Genomic DNA, 17,484 nt, shown 5'->3' with positions numbered 1-17,484 from the left:
CGAAATCGAAATCGAAATAGATGCGGACACACTCGTCGTCGCATTCGTGCAGCGAGGAAGATGAGGCCATGATGGTGCTGGAAGCCATGCAACAGGATGCAGCACAGACCACCAACGACGAGACAGAAGACACAGATGACATTTATGATGATGAGGCTGCCGAGGCTGAGGATATGTTTGATGCAGATGCACCTTTGATGTCGCCAACAGGCAGCCACAACAGCACCAATAACAATACGTGCAACAACAACGCCATCAACAACAATGGGAGACAGTGCCACGTAGTGGCAGTGGCACCAACAGCGGCAACCAATATTAATTTCGATAATTGCAATGCGAATGTCTACAGTGGTCAACAGCATCAGCTAGGGCCAATTACCACAGCAAACCAAACGTTAAATTGTCCCGCACTGAACGCAAATACAAATACGAATACGAATGTCAAGTCCAGTAGCAATACCAATCCCACTACCAATACCAGTAGCAGTACCAGTTCCATTGCGAATGCGAATGCTCCAACTAGCGATCCCCCGTCCAACGTAGCTGCCCCAAGCACCTCAACAACAACAACTACAGCAGTGGCAGCAGCAGCAGCAGCAGCAGCAGCAGCATCATCGGCAACAACTCTAACAAACTTGCACTCGAATTTACAACAAAATCAAAACATTTCCTCCAGCTTAGAGATAATCCTATCGCCAATTATCCAAAGTAGTCGACGGTAAGTTTTTATTTTCAGTTTTGTTTTTCGTTTTCGATTGTACCCACGCCGCTAGATTCTCGTATGTGGGGTAACAATGCTACCCGTTCTACTTGTTTCCGTTTCCGTTTTCTTTTTGTAGCTAACATGACAAGTTACTCAGATACCTATTTGACCTGCATGCCACAACGACAAACAATGAGCGCGACTGCCCTTTAGTTGGAAATTGCATTCTTTTTAGCCCTTACCCTACCAAGTTGCAGTTGACTTAAGTCGAACCCGTAAAGGACATTGTGTTTCCCCGATTAAGTTGAAGTTGATGCGTTGAAATGTTTGCTAGATCTGATCCCTGGGAATGTTGAAGAAGAGATTGTCTATTATTTCGATATCATTTCATGCATTCATCCCCGACTCATCCTCACTCTGAAATATATATAAATATAATGGGGCGTTCCCCAAACCCTTTCGTATGCATAACCCTTATTCATTTCGAATTAAAGCATCTTTAGACGATTCCCATGACCAATTCCATGAAGATGGCATTGCTTATTATTTAATTCCATTTGCTGCCAACAAACATCCTTTCTTACGCATTTAACCTTTATTGAATATCCGTTCAAAATTTAAAATACAAATCTCCATCAGCAGAAGACACAGAAGACATCGTCTTTAAGTGTGCAAAAACAAAACGGAACGAAAACATTATAAATTATGTATTAATGTGCCCGTTAGGCCTGAGGAGCTCGGAATCGGAGTCTCTGTGCGATCTCCCCAAACAGTTTTTGGCCTCTTGCCCTCGCTTCGCCTCGCATTTTCAGCTGCCAATTTTCAATTGCCTCCAGGCAAAAATCCCGAGTGGGGTGGGTGGCAGGCAACAACGATAACAATCGTGGGAGGGAAACAACAATGGGAAAGCCTCTCGCAGGCAAACATTCATTTTCATTTCAATTTCACTCGGTTCTTGCTTTCATTTTGGATTTACATTTGATTTGACTGCGATGCGTACGCCGTTGCTCTCGTTGTTTGCCTCCATCTTGGGAGGCATCCAGAGTCTGCTGAGGCCAAAGTCCTTGCCACTTGCCTCTGTTTTTGCAGCGGCTGCCTCGACGTTTTACGCTTCGACAGACAGTGGGAACGCACAAATATTTATGTAAGCTGGCAGAGACAGGGCGATGGGTACTAGGAAATTCGACAGCCTATTTACAAATGAATAGGTTAATGTCATTGGAGTGGATGTGGATGGGATGGGAATGGAATGGAGATGGGACTGGGTATGGTGGGCAGATTCTGCCACGTTGTTTACGAGCCAAACTTTGGGGCAAATTGACTTTAAACATGTCAATTTAAATTTGGCCTCGAACCTTGGATGCCATTTCATCCCCCAAAAAGAGCAGGCCTCTGTGTGTGTGTGTCTGTGCGCCTCATTAAGGCACTCCCCCAAAAAAGTAGGCTATGTATTGTCGTTCAGTCAGAAATATTACCCATACGCCGCATTGCACGCAGCCAGTGAAGCAACAAAACGACAATTTCACAACAAATTAAATGCCCAGCCAGGCGGGCAGACAAACCGAACATTCATTCATTCATTCATTCATATATGTACGAATCTGCGTATGTTTGGGGAAATTGACACACAGCCCGGGTATTTCTTTGAAATGGGAATTGCAAGTAAATGACCTTCAAACTCGATAAGCGAGAAACAAAACAAGCGAAAGTGCTGAAAATATACATAATTTTCGGGACACCACCAAGACAAAAGACCCCACACACACACGGAGACACATCCCCATAAATGTGTATATATGAAAATATGATAGGACACAAAGCAGTCGCACACACGCTCTTCCACACACAGCGACCCTCACACACATTAAAATATACGATCCTGGGCTAGAGCGAGCCGGAAAAATGATATTTCTGCCGGCTCGATGGCCAGGACACCATGTCTCTGTGCCTCCGTCCCCTCACTTGCAGGCATAAATACAAATTTCAACAAAACAACAGGCCACAAAACAAAAATAAACCCACCCAAAAATATATAACAGCAACCAAATAGGCGATGAAAGCAACAACAAAAAAAATGGCGCAATGGTGTCGCAACAACAAGTCAGCGACAGAAAAGGCAAACATTTCATATCATAGAAATACTTTGGAGCCAAATAAACAAAAGTTGTGGCGGCAACTGGAGGAAAAAATATACGAACAGTTGAAAGGGAATTTTGTTTGCTTAGGTCATATGTGAAACTTTTGTTACTCTTTTTAGGAAATGCTCACAATACCCCTTTCGAAATCTGGAACTGAAATTGTAGTAATTCTTGCCATGTATAATAAATGATCTTTGCAATTTTGGAGGCTTCTTTTTCGGATCCTTCTTGAGTACTCTTTGTATTCGTGTGCCACCTTCCCCAGAAACCACTCTAACTCACGCTTGAATAAGAGTATGACACGCCACAAAGGGTCGGCGCATTCGACCTTGCTACAACAACGACAATTCTTATTTCCCTGTGGCTCCCCCCCTGTCATCCGAGGTCCTAGCGATTCGACCCCCCCTAGATATGACCATTTTGTGCCCCATCGCGACTTGTAGCTAGGCCACACGCAACCGACGAAAAGGGGCAACCCTAGGCAACAAAAGGACGCAGCACAAAACTTTACGCATTTTTGTCACAGCAACAACAACAATAATAGCAACAGCAGCAGCAGCAGCAACAAAATAGAGAAAAACGAGAGAAAGGAAAGAAAAGTGCTGAAAATGTGGAAAGTGCCAGTGGCAATCGTAAATTTGACGCACATTTCTGCTCCGTGGGCGGAGGAGATAAGCTTATGAATGGCTATATAAAAACTCGACATCGTGGGTCCAACGATGTCCCACTCCTTCCGCCGTCGAGCATTACGTGTGGAGTTTCTTTTTTTCGCTGTTTATTCGGTTATTCTTTTGGTTTATGATTAAATTAAGTAATTATTTGTGTTGTGGCGCCGACTTAAATGATAAAAAGTATTCAATTTGGAGGGCAGCCAAGACGTTGCAACTGCTTTTAGTATGGCCATATAACGGCGGCCTGCTTTTAAAGTATATTTTTCTGTTAAAGTTCTAGCACCACAATTGTGTCACACATACTGTACACGCACTGTAGAACCCACTAATCAACCTGATTCACAAAAACACCCACACACACACGCTGGAATAACCAAACACACTCACTCACTCACTCACTCACTCACTCACTGACTCGTGCACTCGTGCAAAACTTACATACCATTCATACATGTGCAAATCGAATCAACAAGAAAACTTTTCCTAACATGTGCAAATATTTTCTCTTCCTTCTCTTCCCCGCTTGCGCTTCTCTTTTCTCCCATTTTGCTTCATGCTACCGCAAACGTGCAACTGCAACTGCAACTGCAACTGCAACCACCTCAAAAAACAGAGCGCAATTGTAAGCGAAATGAGCACAGAATTGTGAGAATTAGCTAAATTTAATTTGCAATAGCCAAAGCCCGCCGCCGCCCACAGCAACGATCCTGCCCTGGCAGTAGGACCCGTTGGCAGCTCCTCGAATCCGCCGCCCACAGCATTCTGCAAACTTTGGTTGCAGCAACAGGAAAAGCAGCAGCATCAGCAACAACAACTCTATGAGCAAGAGCAGCAGGCATGGCTTTAGGAAAGAATAAACTACATCCACAACACGCACAACATGTAAGTGGAAAGTTAAATGGAAACTACATGCGGGCTCTTGCACAAAAGTATGCTGCGGAGAATGCCACCAGGAGAAGTAGGAGCAGCAGCAGCAGCAGCAGCACCAGGGGAACCACCACCACCAGAAGAGGCAGCGGCAACCAGCAGGCAGCAACCGACAGGCAACAATAAACAACATTTAAAAGCCGCCGGGGCAAAAGTTGGGGGCCAAAAGTTGGTCAGAGACTCTTGTCGTTTGCAAATTAAATGCACATTATGCCAACATGTAAATAGATAATGTAGTTCTATATATATACAAATGTGTGTATGTGTACATAAGTTTTGAAAATTTACAAAATACGGAATAAAAAGTTAATCAGCTAAGCCAGAAAACACTCTAGACCCCGAAAAGGCACAGGAAATATGCAATGGAAAATAAAGAGAGACGAAAAAGGAAAGTTAGCTTAAGATGCGAATAATCAAAAAGCCAAAAAAGCAAATGTATCTCACAGATAAACAACAGCAAAAGCGGGGGGCTGGACTGGCTAGGGGCTGGAAGGGAGGGGAGTAGTCTGGCATAAAAGCAAAAATAAATTGTGCGTTAATGATAAGCGGGGCACATTTCAGCGGCATAAAATTTATTAAAATATGCGCACGAGCCAGACAACACAGGCGAAGGAACGAACGAACGAACGAGCGAACGAGCGAACGAAGGCCTCAGGAATCTTAGGGGCCAGCCCCCAAATACAGTCGGCAGCACAAATATATTTATGCTTGCCATGCCACACACACACAAACACAAACAGAGATAGGCAGTAGAGTGTGTGTGTGATCCACAGATACATGGAAAGCGACTTTGCCCGGAAATCGTTAGCGATAAATATAAAATTTTATTGTTCTTCTTGTATCTGTGTGTACGTGGGTGTGTGTGTGTGTGCGCCTGCAAGTAAATTAAATATACGTTTTTATTAACTACTAAGAACCAATTTGATACGCATTTAAATAATGCCTCTTTCACAAGAGCAAACACACACACACACACACACACACAGAAAATTATGTAAAATTTAATTTTACTGCATTTGAAGAGGGAGGAGCAGCAGCAGCAGCAGCAGCAACAGAAGCAAAAGCCAAATAAATGTAATAGCCTACATATGTATGTAATTTAAATAATAAAATATTCTAATACTATGCAACACGAAAAAAGATACTTTAGTTGTAGATCTATGTATATGGTTATGTGGCTATTGCCCCCGGAAACTACTTACTTACTTATGCCAACAACGTCCAACAATTTCAATAATATTTGTGTAAGCGCGTAACGAAAGTGCGGAAAACTCCTGACCATGTACGAGTGTATACTTTAAGCCCAATTTAGTTTAGTTTAATCCTTTGGCAACTAGTTTAAGTGCTCAAACTTTCTGTGAATGTCTGTGCTCTTTCTGTCCGTCTGTCATGCACTCTCCGTGTAAATATCAAACAAGCTCATAGACCACTGGGCAATCACCTAACCTAACCACTGTCCTCACTTGACTCTGCTGTCCCTCAGAACACAACAGAAACTAAAAGAGAACTCAAATGAAATATATTAAAACTACAAACAGAATTTGCAACAGAATTTGTGTGGTCTATCGGATTAGAGTTACGAATATGGAATGCATATGAAATATTATCGATTAAACACTTATACACAAGTATCTATTTCGTATTGGTGTAAACGTAAATAATAATAAATACGATTAAATGTCTCTAACAAGATTTTACCATGAGTGTGTCACTTTTTTATATATATATCTAATATATACAATATAAATAAAGAAATAAACAGCAAGCGACATTTTATACAAAAAAACCCACGGAGCAAAGCACATTTTTATTCATTTCCACTCTACGCAAATTTCAACATGAGTGGGGGGCAAGTGGCAAGTGGCCAGGGGTTATTCCACCCTCAGGGCCACTTCAACTGTAACGAAACAGTAAAAAAGCGTAACAAAAGCCAGCTCTGATAAGCAAGTGGCCGGCCAGAGAATAAGCCAAGTCAAGAAATCCCAGCGATAAGCAGCCAAGATGCCAAGAGAAGACAAAGGCGACAGCAAAACTTTCAAGTCGAAAGTCCCGAGTCCCGGTCCCGAGTCCCGACTCTCCAGCTCGGACAACAATGCACGGGCCAGGAGAAATTAGCAAACTTACACAATACAAAGGAATCCTCCTCACGAATTATGAATGGCTCCGCTCAAGAGGCCCCAAGATAGTCAAACCAACTGACACGATAATGCCAGCGCACAATCACAAGAGAGCTAAAAGCAATTTCAAGCAGTTGAGGCATCATCTCCAACTACGAGCATAAGTTAGAGCTCAAGTTGATTCTTACGAATGGTGTGATAAGTGCCTGAGGCAGGGAATCTGTGCGACTCGCTTTGTGGGGCTTTCGAAGAAATATCTTACCGATATTTTTATTATATTCTTACATTTTGTAAAGATTTAATGGTTAATTTTTTTAAAGTGATCAAATCATATTCCAATCTAAACGCGGATCTCAAACAAATTTATTTTAGTATTCAAAGACACATTTTCTATCAACTTTCAACACGTATTGCCCAACACTTGCACATTTGCGACAGTGGATTTTCGCAATCTTAAATGTCTGGTCATACTGTACCGCTGGCAAACTTCATTACACATTAAGTAAACAAAATATGAAATTCCTACGAAAAATTGTGAAATCCGAGTAAGCTTTTCTGTAAACATCTTTAAGTTGCACGCAATATTCAGTACTCAGCCAGCGTGGAGTATATTTTTGTAAATAGGAATTAAATTCGTTTAATTAAGAGCTACACATTATCCAGACATGTCGGTTCCCAAGAGCGGTGGCTTCAGCAACAAGGTGATCACTGTGGTGGCCACCAATGGCTTTGGAGCCGAGGCGATGACCGAGATTAGCTACACGGACACAAAGGTGATTGGCAACGGCAGCTTCGGAGTGGTTTTCCAGGCCAAGATGGTGCCCAGCAACGAGCAGGTGGCCATCAAGAAGGTCCTGCAGGATCGCCGCTTCAAGAATCGCGAACTCCAGATCATGCGAAAGCTGCGCCACGAGAATATCGTTATTCTGAAGTATTTCTTCTACTCGAGCGGCGAGAAGCGGGACGAGGTGTACCTCAATCTGGTGATGGAGTTCATCCCTGAGACCCTGTACAAGGTGGAGCGACAGTACGCCAGGGCCAAGCAGACGCTGCCCGTGAACTATGTGCGGCTCTACATGTATCAGCTGCTGCGGAGCATGGCCTATCTGCACAGCATCGGCTTCTGTCATCGCGACATCAAGCCGCAGAACATGCTGCTGGACTCGGAGACGGCCGTCCTGAAGCTCTGCGACTTTGGCAGTGCCAAGCAGCTGGTTTCTGGAGAGCCGAATGTGTCGTACATCTGCTCGCGCTACTACCGCGCCCCGGAGCTGATCTTTGGGGCCACCGACTACACCACCAAGATCGACATCTGGAGTGCTGGCTGTGTTTTGGCTGAGCTGCTGCTCGGACAGCTGATCTTCCCGGGCGACTCGGGCGTGGACCAGATCGTGGAGATCGTTAAGGTGATGGGCACGCCGACAACTGAGCAGCTGCACGACATGAATCCCCACTACAAGCAGTTCAAGCTGCCGCAGCTGAAGCCCCATCCCTGGTCAAAGGTCTTCCGCATTCGCACACCCGCCGAAGCCATCGATTTGGTGTCCAAGCTACTGATCTACACGCCCAATGCCCGTTCCAGTCCGATGATGGCCATTACCCATCCCTTCTTCGACGAACTGCGTCAGGATCCGTACCAGCTGCTGCCAAATGGCCGCAGCCTGCCGCCGCTCTTCAACTTCACCGACTACGAGCGCAGCATCGAACCGAGTCTCAATCCTCTGCTGCAGCCCCGATCAGACGAAAGTCCGGCCCCTGTCCGCGATAACATACCATATCGTGGTCGTCACACAGCTGGCCAAGAGCCAACCCCGCAATCCGGGCCAATAGGGAAGCCGCCAACCCGATTGTCTGCAAAGCTCCCTGAACAGACTTTGAAGATCCTCGGTGGCTCGCCAGCAACGTTTCGGCAGGAAAAGGGCAACGGCGACCACGTGGACCCGCTTGATGACTCGGTGGAAACCGAAACTCTATTCGGATGTGATGCTACCCTCTCCTATGAAGGCAATGACAGCGATCAAAACGAGGAAGCGGTGGACTACGAGGACAGCGGCGACAGCACCAACATTGCCGACGAGAATGCGAATGAGTCCGATGAGTCGGAGGAGGACACCCTGGAGGAGGAATCTAGCGAGAGCTAGACGAACAATACGAATAACTTTCAATCTATGCTAAATTCAAGCCATAGCTAAACCTATATTTAAGGCCGCCAAATAAAATTTATATGTTTGGGTTAATTTCACCTCAAATATGGCTCTTGATTGTCACTCCAGCGATTAAGGAATCTCTACAGTGTTCGCGGCAAGCCATTTACCGGCTCCGCTGCCCAAATGGACATCCGAGTGTAGAGCCTAAAAATAGACTTAATTATTTAGATGCCGACACAATAGGGTGGCGCGGCGCCTTCTTGGTCATTCTAGCCGTCCAAGTTGAGCTCGATAAATATAAATTTTCGCGTTTTATGGCCAAGCAAATACAAATACAACAACAGCGACTGTTCGGGGGAAAACGAAGCGCTTGATACTCTTGGAAAAATCTATTAAATTCGATTTAAATTGACTCGGGGATAAGTATTGGGATCCTTGAGGAATATCTTCCCAAATAGGCTTCGTCTCTGAATTACTGACTGGGATCCCATCTGACGTGAGATTTATATTCAATTTAAGCTAAAAGTTATTCTTATACTCGTCGTACGAGCATGTGTGGGTGAGAAGCGTAGACAAAAATCAAAACACCCTCTCGCTGGAAAGGCATAACCGGAGACCGGCACGCACACATGTCCTGACTGGAGGCGAGTCACATTTCCTGCCACGTCCTTTAGTGTCCTGCTCCCTGCCCCTCTTTCTCTTTTTCTCATTCTAGTGTGTGTGTGTGTCTGTGTTTGTTAATGTGGTAAAATGAATTTTCAGTTTCATTAGTTAAATTGAATAATGGAAAACTTTGCTCGCCACATTTGACTCTTTGTTGTTGTTGTTGTTGTTGCTGTTGCTGTTGGTGTGGCCTCCGCTGGCCTTGTCTGGCTCGGCAGCGAAAGTTACACTTCCGTTTGGTGCTACAACCACACGCACACACACAGACACACACACAGCCTGGCATACACAACATGGAGTAGGAGCCAGGCAATAAAGCAAATTTATGCAAACGATAAATTTCGTGAGAGGGCAAATGTTTGTTTCCCGCCAGTTGGTGGCTCCGTGTCCATTGTTGTTTCTGTTCTTTCTCCTGGGTTCTGTTGGGCACCAGGCAGACGCGGCCCACAGGCATACGATGTTATGCCAGACCCCAAAACAAGCCCCGGAACTAGTGCAGTTAGTGGCCATAAGTAGCTGTTACCAATTGCTGGCCGCGTGCTGGAATGATGAAAAGCAATTCAAATGCTCTTGACTCATAGATGAACAAGTACGCGCTGGAAATCGTAATGGAAATGTGCAAACTTCATATGAAATATTGTTAAATTAAACATTTTTGAATGACTTTTTAAATGGAAAACACAATTTGATTATTAGTTGCAATTTAATTTGTCAGCTAATTTATGGCAGTTAAAACTTAAATGAAATAGGCTTTGATTAGTTGATTGGTAATTTCATTTAAATTGTAATTAAATATTGCAGAAATTATTGCAGCTGTTAGTTTATTCCTGAACAGTTTACTTAATCCTTATCTAAAGTATCCTGGATTTCCTTCAGCTGCCGGAATATGCAAAGTTTAAACTGTACTTTCATTAAGGGGAAAAGTCAGGCACAAAAACGCACTAACCCTCTCTCTCTCTCTCTCTCTCGGTCTCTCGGTCTCTCGGTCTCTCGTGCACTCGCACGAGTGGAAAATCTTTTGCAACAACGATTACTTGGCAGCACTAACAACGAGCCACAGGGAAGTATGGTGGGTAGCAGCACGGACAGGATGGGGCAGACACTCTGGCAGAACACTCCGGCAGCACGGCTCAGTAATAAACACGCCGATGACTATTTACAAAGTGTTAGCTGCGGGTTGTTCTCCTGTTTGCTCCTCGGTGCTTGTGTACTTGTGTGCGGGCGCTTTTTCGGGTGGGTGGCTGCAGCCAAACCTTTGACTCGAGTGAGATTACGATATGCTACATAATAGAAACCCATGCAGCCATGAACGGAGCCAGTGGAGGTGTGGCAGAGGTGTCTGGATCAGAGGGTTCTACACCAGCTACTCCTCGCACTACCTCCTATTCGCAGCAATGAAACATTTTTCGGCAACAGCAGCCAAGGGGCACCTTGGCATCGTAACTTGCAGGCATTTTACGGCCTTTTGGGCAGCAGTGTAGGCGCAGAGGAGGGCAACGGACAGGGCCAAAAGAACAGAGACAGGATCAAGGATAAGGGATAGAGAACGAGGGGGGGCATGCTGTCTGTTCTGCTTTCAATGGCCACTAACAAGCAGCCGCCCAAGCAAGCCCAAGGTGAATGTGGTTAAAGTGTTTTCGGTTAAAGCAAGTCGTGGGCCAAAGCATTTGCATAAACAGTAAAAACCTTCGCACCAAAATGCCAAACACAGAAAGAAGCAAACACAAACAGACAGAGAGACAGGCACAAATACGGAGATAAAGTTGCAGGGAGGCGAGGGACTTCCTGTTGATATTGCAACTGCCGCCTGTCGAGTGGCACCGGAATTATTTTATTTCCGCTTCCGGGCACGCACACTTGTAGCTGCTACCTGAAGTTGTAGTTGAAAATGCCCCTGTGGTTGCTACCTTTCAGCACCCAGATAAATTCTCACTAAATGCACTTTTAATGGGCTCCGGCTCCGGCACCGGGACTCCGGCACTCTCCAAAAACTAAACCCGAAATGGAAACCAAACCCCCATTCGAATGTGGGTTCCAGAGATGCACAACATTCGCCAGTGATGTTTGTTGCACGATTTTCAAACTATAATTGGGAACATATGTTTTTGGTAGCAAATAATCTCTTGGCTTCTGGCATAGTTTACAAATTGTGATTAGAATGTACAAATAATTATCTTATTACAATGCTGCAAACGAGTACTTTGGTTGCTCCTAAAATAATGTTTAATTTTCATACCAAATCCATTCCGAAGTATATATTTTCGCACCTCTAATGGCATTCACTGCGACTCGCACCTCACCCATGGTGTATTTGAAATTGTATATGTTGCTGTTTTTTAGACCCCTTGGCTGGAGGGGTGCAGAAAGGCAACAGGAAGTGCGGGAAGGATGTGCGAGGCTGGCTGGGTGCGACTGGGGCCACTGTCCCTGCGGTTTCGGCCGAATATAGCAGTTGAGTTAGTTATGCGCAGCTTGCGGTTTCGCTTTGACTATTTTTGCGTGCAGAAATTCCAAACCGAAGGGGTGGAGCCGCCGCTCGGTGGAGCCTCTGTAAATGCCAGACACACTAATTAGGAAATTGTGCGCTTTAATGCAGTTTCAACTGAATACATTTTATGTTGCAGTTACACACGGAAAACTACAAGACTAAGCCGAAAATGTGACAACATTTTTTCTTGTCTAAAGTTTGCTGTACAAAAGGACGGATGCCCCATCCCAGTCCCTATCTGCATCCCCTTTCCCTTGCCACATGTTGTCCATTTATGCACTTGAACTTTTTGCCACTAGCTACAAAAGTTGTGCTACAAAATTGAAGTTTTAATTGGATTTGCGATTCAATTAACAGATTTGTCAGCATGTAAACAGTTTTATGATGACCCAACAGCGACAGAGAAGCGTGGAGATTCCGTGTCCAGAACAGATCCGTGTGCTGCTCCTTTTGCACGTTGCAAGTGCGCGCCCCACCTTTTGCTCGCTTTGTGGAATGAAATTTATTGAAATTGATTTGCCATTTTAATGGAATTACTGTGGCAAGGTAGCCAGCAGCTCAATTGCGGTAGCCAGTAGCTGGCAAGTGCCACGCAGCAGCTATGGGAGTGGCAATGGGAAAGCATTCCCAGCTCGGCGTTTAATTGAAATCTTTTAATTAGTTTGATTTTCCAATCAAGTGGCATAGAAGACAAACAGGAGAAGCCGATGGCAGGAAGCCAAGGAGTTGTGGGATTTGTTGGGCCGGTCCCTTGCGGTTAAAGGCGGCAGGCGGCAGGCGTGCCCCCGAGCCGCATTGTCTACCATTTAAGGCAAGCCAATTAGTTGCAATGCCTCGAAGTATGCTTTCGGGGCTGTGTGTGGGGCCGACTTTGAGTTCGAGTTCGAGTTCGATATCCATTATGTTGTTCACGTCGATTGTCTGTCGATTACAAATTCAGTGCCTCCTCTGGCCCCGGCCCACCTTCCTATAAGTGGGCTATGCAAAAGCATTCCCCATTCCCCCGAAAAGCTGCCACCGAGTAGCCATTTCGCCAACCCCACCCCATCCAACCCGCATTCGTTGTTCTCATCGTTGCGCAACATAATCATTATCCTTGGCTTAACTCGAGTGGCGGCAGGAGCCCGGAATGGCGGAGCGACAGAGTGGGTCTGTGCCAGGCTCTGCCAAAAGGATTTCGCCTATTGATTCCACAAAGTGAAAGCCAAATCCACATGATATCAATTTGCTTTCAACGTTACGCCAACGGCGTAAATAACCGAGACAGACGCTCCGCCATTCAGGGGGCGGGAAACGAAGAGCGGAGCGCACGCAGGACCCACGAGCTGGAATGTGGCCCGGGGTCTGTAGCGCTGTATCGGGATAGCCGTCTAAAGCTAACCGACTTCTAGCGCTTGACAGACAGCAGCTGGAGGCGAGCATCGAATAAAAGCCACTGGTTCAATGGCTTCCGGAATGAAAGGAATCAGCTCACGAGAGATGATAATGATGGAGGGATATGCGAGTATTGTGAGTACCAAGTACCCAACCAATTAACTAATTAGAACTCCAACTAAAAGTATTCCTTGTACAGATGAGATCTGAGAGATCTATCTTCACCCTTTTATTTTGCGTCCAGTCTCCAGTCCACTTACAACTAGCCATAACTTACATTAGCTCATCGCAGGCATACCCAATTATGGTGCCTGCCACTCCTTAATTTCTTGCCACAATCCGTAACTTTTCAAGCCAAAACTCTGTGGCGGTGGCTGCGGCGGAGGAGCAAAACACGCAAACGCAACAAACCCGGGAACAAATCCATTATAAGCTTATGCCAAAAGCGTAATGTAAACTTTTCTCGCCTCAGAGTCAGCCTCAGCCTCAGCCTCAGACAACGCTGAGCAATTATTTTAAACGCGCCGTCAACGCCGCCAAACACAAACTAACCAGACAAACCAGAGTTCCCGTCCCTGGATTCAGGATTCAGGAACTGCCCTCCTCTGCTGCCACGAAGTGGGGAACCGGCAGCGTACGTGCATAATTAATTCAGCGCATAAATTCAAGACGCTGCCTCTACACAAGATAGAACGGGTGTGGTTCTGAGTCTGGGGTAGCCAAGCAGCGAGTAAGTCTATGAAATTATAAACTTTATCCTTTGGAGTCGCGAGTGTCAAATGGTGACTGGCTTTTTGATGTCGCCAGACATTATGCACAGCACTCGCACTCGCACCCGCAGCCGCAGCCGCACACGACTTTAAATAAATTAAAAAACGCGAATGATTGTACCAAACGGAAAGCGCTCCCCTGTCGGATGTGGATGACAGTCAAAGGAAGTGTGCCATCCCCAGTGGGGAGTCCAGAAATAGAGCAACCGCCAAAGCAATGTTCAAAACTAATTCAAATGCAAAACTATAGAGAGTTTTCTGATAATTATGATGGAAACATCTCGAATTGTTCAGCAGAGTGAAAGGGATCATAGATTGAACGTGGATGGGGGAGCAAATGGTATATGCAAATTGCGTAGAGCAATGAAGAGAAAATGGAAATGCAAATTGCTATGCAACATGAAAGAAAAGTCAGTCAACAAATACTACAAAAACTAAACATAAAAAACAACGCACAATCAAATGAAGAACAAGTTAAGGGGAAAGGTAACAAAACGGCAAAGCTGCAGAGACTGCAAAAAAAGTGAGTGAAGTTCAGTCCTAAGTTAGGACACATAAAAAGGGGTAAAGTATATTTTACGACACCCGATACGATGCCCTAAATAAAGGCCCCCAACCAGTTTGATTTCTGTTTCTGTTGACAACTTTTGCACTTGTCCATTTCCATAAGAAATAAAACTAAAATCAAAATTACTTCAGTGGCTGCTGTCGCCAGTTCTCCTCTTCTCTCGAGATTTCCCTTTTCTCTCTCTCTCTTTATATTTTTTTGCTTCTTGCTTGGAAAACTGCTTTCAATATTGTGTGCTTCGAGTGCTTTTGCTCTTTGCATTTTCGCATTGTCAGCAGAAGGCGTCTGTTCCATATCCTTTGATGCCTTGCCCAGCTCTAGCTCTGCCTCTGCCTCTGCCTCTGCCATCTTCCCCTTTCTCCTTCGTCTCTTTGGTAATTGAAAACGCAAGTTAATTTCTCACTTGGCTGTTTCTTTGTTTGTTTGTTTGCTTGCTTGTGGGCGTGGCATCCAACTCTCTGGAAAGAAAGAGTAATAAGAGCAGGACATAGTGTGAGGCGGGAGGGGGCCCGGGCATTGTCGCACTCATTGTATTAAGAAGATTTTTCGTCGAGTTTTCGTAATTAGTAAAGTTTTGATTGTTCGCCCAAAATGTACTTTGGGTAAATTTTCTCTCACTCATATTTTCCTTGACTCGCACCGGAAAATTGATTTCAGTCCATGAAAATCAACATAAGCCGACAGCCGGCAGGCGGCACTTTGCATAAATACCGACCAGGCGACTGCAATTCGAGTTGTGGACGTTCTCAGACCACCCTGACTCCCCGAATCGAGAGAGCCGGAGAGGCTATCAAAAGCTGCTTTGCACTTCATTGTCAGTGGAGAGTCCCTCTTATGCTTCCAATTTTTCTCTCTCTCTCTCTCTGCTGTGCCTGTGCCTGTGCGTCTCTCATGTGAAGCTCCGGCTTGGGTCAGGAAGTGCATAAATTTGCAGGGGACAGAAAGGTAACCAAAGAGAGAGCTCACAGTTGTCCCTCCTGCACACAGTGGGCGGAAGATGGTCGCTTTTTCTAGGGCGAGGACTCTTAACCAACGTTTTTTGAATACTTTTGGACCACTCCTCGACCAGTGTGGCCTCCTGTCTGTCTGCTGTAAGTAGCTTAGAACTTGTTTTACCCACAGAGGAGGCAAAAAGTGCGCACTTCATTGATCAGCATGGCACAAGGAAAATATTCAAAATTTGCTCAGGCACGAAGCGATAAGCAAAAATGCATATGAAGTTTTTTCCTGCCCTCCCCCTCTAGCAACTGTAATGGAGCATTTGAATTTGCATTTGTAGCTGTACGAGTGGAGCGACTGCGACAGGAAAACTTTGCAGCCATCGAGATGACAAAAAGCAGGCGCCGTCCAGGGCGTATATCGTCTGCCGTCAACTCCCACCCATCAGCCTGCAGATACCACACAGATACAGGTGCCAGCGACAATTGTCGCAGTCACGTAAGGATCAAAATCGTTGGACAACGTGGCAAAAAAAGGAGGAAAAACATCAGCAGAGCAGCGCCATAGCCATGACATAGATGGGGAAAAACAAACTGCCATATGGGAAAATATGCGTTGGCTGGACATGCGAGTGGTTCGGTTCGGTTCGGTTCGTTCATATCCTGACGGCAATGCATCCGGTCCGTGGGGTTGGGGGCAGAGTCGCACACAAATGAAGCTTTGATGCCATCAAATTGTGTGTGTTTTGGGGCATGTTCGGGGGCTGTCACTGGAGCAGAGGTGTTTGTCAGTTGTTCATTGATTGATTTTACCCTCCTGCAAAACAAACTAATAAGTGAACGCAATCCCCCGACCCAAAAACGCATTGCCAGCAGTAGGAGAGATACATATATACACAAGCCTTTTATGGCGGTGCAACAGTGCGTATGCGTGTTGCATGTTGCACAGACACTCGCCCTCACACGATGGAAGATGCATTCACAGCTGCAGCAGAGCAAGCGGCAATCTCTTTTAAGCGAACAACAATGCAGCTTCTACGCATGGACAGGTCGCACGGTAGCCAAAGCTACTGGCGCATATGGGGCGTGCCACATGGCACTGGTTCACACACTGCTGCGGCAAGGACTTCACCATGCTCCGTGATGCTTTTTGTGCATTTATTCAGTGCCATGCTGAACATATTTCTATGGAGCGCTGCTGGGTCGAATGATGTTCACGATTTTAGCTTGAATTGGAAAGCCCCCAGACGAATGTGCTACGGTCTCTTGATCCCCAATCATTCAATCAGGTTTTATCGGAAAATGAAACTAAGCCAAGCCAAAGGAGTATCTACTCGAGGATGAGGATATCTTCCGCTTATTAGCTAAATAAGTCTTTCCAAATCCTTAGCCTTTCCTTTTCCTGCAAGATTCGTAGATTGTGTGGAGAGGGGGAGTTCTCCGAAATCGTCTTTTATTAGCCCCTTTTATTTTGGCGCCCGTTAACCCTCGTCGTGCCCAACACGGACCTTATTTGGTAATGTCTTGAAAGGTTCCAAAATTAGCCAGAATACCTGGCGGCGCCACCTCTCGACATCACAGTGGCCCCGCCGGTATTGCGGCAGTTTTTGGAACTCGTTACATATATTGGGTTTGTGTCTTTGCTTTGCGTAGTGCCAATGATGGCCGTTGCTTAACTATGTCGCCACTGCTTAACTTCTTTGAATTTTGACTTGAAATTCTTCACAATTTATCGAATATTTACTGTTTGCCATCAAATTTTCATGAAAATAAATAGTTTTCTATTAAATTAAATGAACGACTTAACCGCTATTTCAACTGAATTTACAGAAGGAGCTCCAAAGAATTATTTAAATTATATAAAGCATTTTTTTGTTTAATATTTCATTTTCTCAATATCCTCAACGTCCGCCCTAGTGTAACCATTCTTTGTGAAGGCACGACGTAAAGCTCTTCCCAGGACATGCGCAGAAGGACTCG

The 17,484-nt window shown here is 45.3% G+C and overlaps 2 protein-coding genes across 7 annotated transcripts in view; both read left to right on the top strand.

The window, feature by feature from the left end:
* LOC117583829 (band 4.1-like protein 4) overlaps positions 1 to 5,178 on the top strand; it is a 59,595-nt gene extending 54,417 nt beyond the window's left edge. For 3 of the 6 annotated variants that reach the window (XM_034272419.1, XM_034272418.1, XM_034272417.1), the window contains 3 exons: positions 21 to 718; positions 4,126 to 4,134; positions 4,189 to 4,358. In XM_034272419.1, the coding sequence (XP_034128310.1) occupies positions 21 to 718; positions 4,126 to 4,134; positions 4,189 to 4,234 (753 nt within the window). In that variant the 3' untranslated portion in view covers positions 4,235 to 4,358. Of the gene's footprint in view, positions 1 to 20; positions 719 to 4,125; positions 4,135 to 4,188 lie in introns of all 6 variants that reach the window. The other 3 variants (XM_034272422.1, XM_034272420.1, XM_034272421.1) reach the window with 2 other exon arrangements.
* Positions 5,179 to 7,126: 1,948 nt separating this feature from the next.
* Positions 7,127 to 8,798, top strand: LOC117583831 (putative glycogen synthase kinase-3 homolog). The gene has a single exon (XM_034272423.1). It carries the CDS (start codon positions 7,222 to 7,224, stop codon positions 8,695 to 8,697), a length of 1,476 nt encoding a protein of 491 aa, XP_034128314.1. The 5' UTR covers positions 7,127 to 7,221; the 3' UTR covers positions 8,698 to 8,798.
* Positions 8,799 to 17,484: the final 8,686 nt, after the last annotated feature.

The sequence above is a fragment of the Drosophila guanche genome, unplaced genomic scaffold (assembly GCF_900245975.1).
Source record: "Drosophila guanche unplaced genomic scaffold, DGUA_6, whole genome shotgun sequence".
Classification (NCBI taxonomy): Eukaryota; Metazoa; Arthropoda; class Insecta; order Diptera; family Drosophilidae; genus Drosophila; species Drosophila guanche.
The sequence above is the reverse complement of the archived record's forward strand: the minus strand, read 5'-3'. Positions and strand labels throughout refer to the sequence as shown.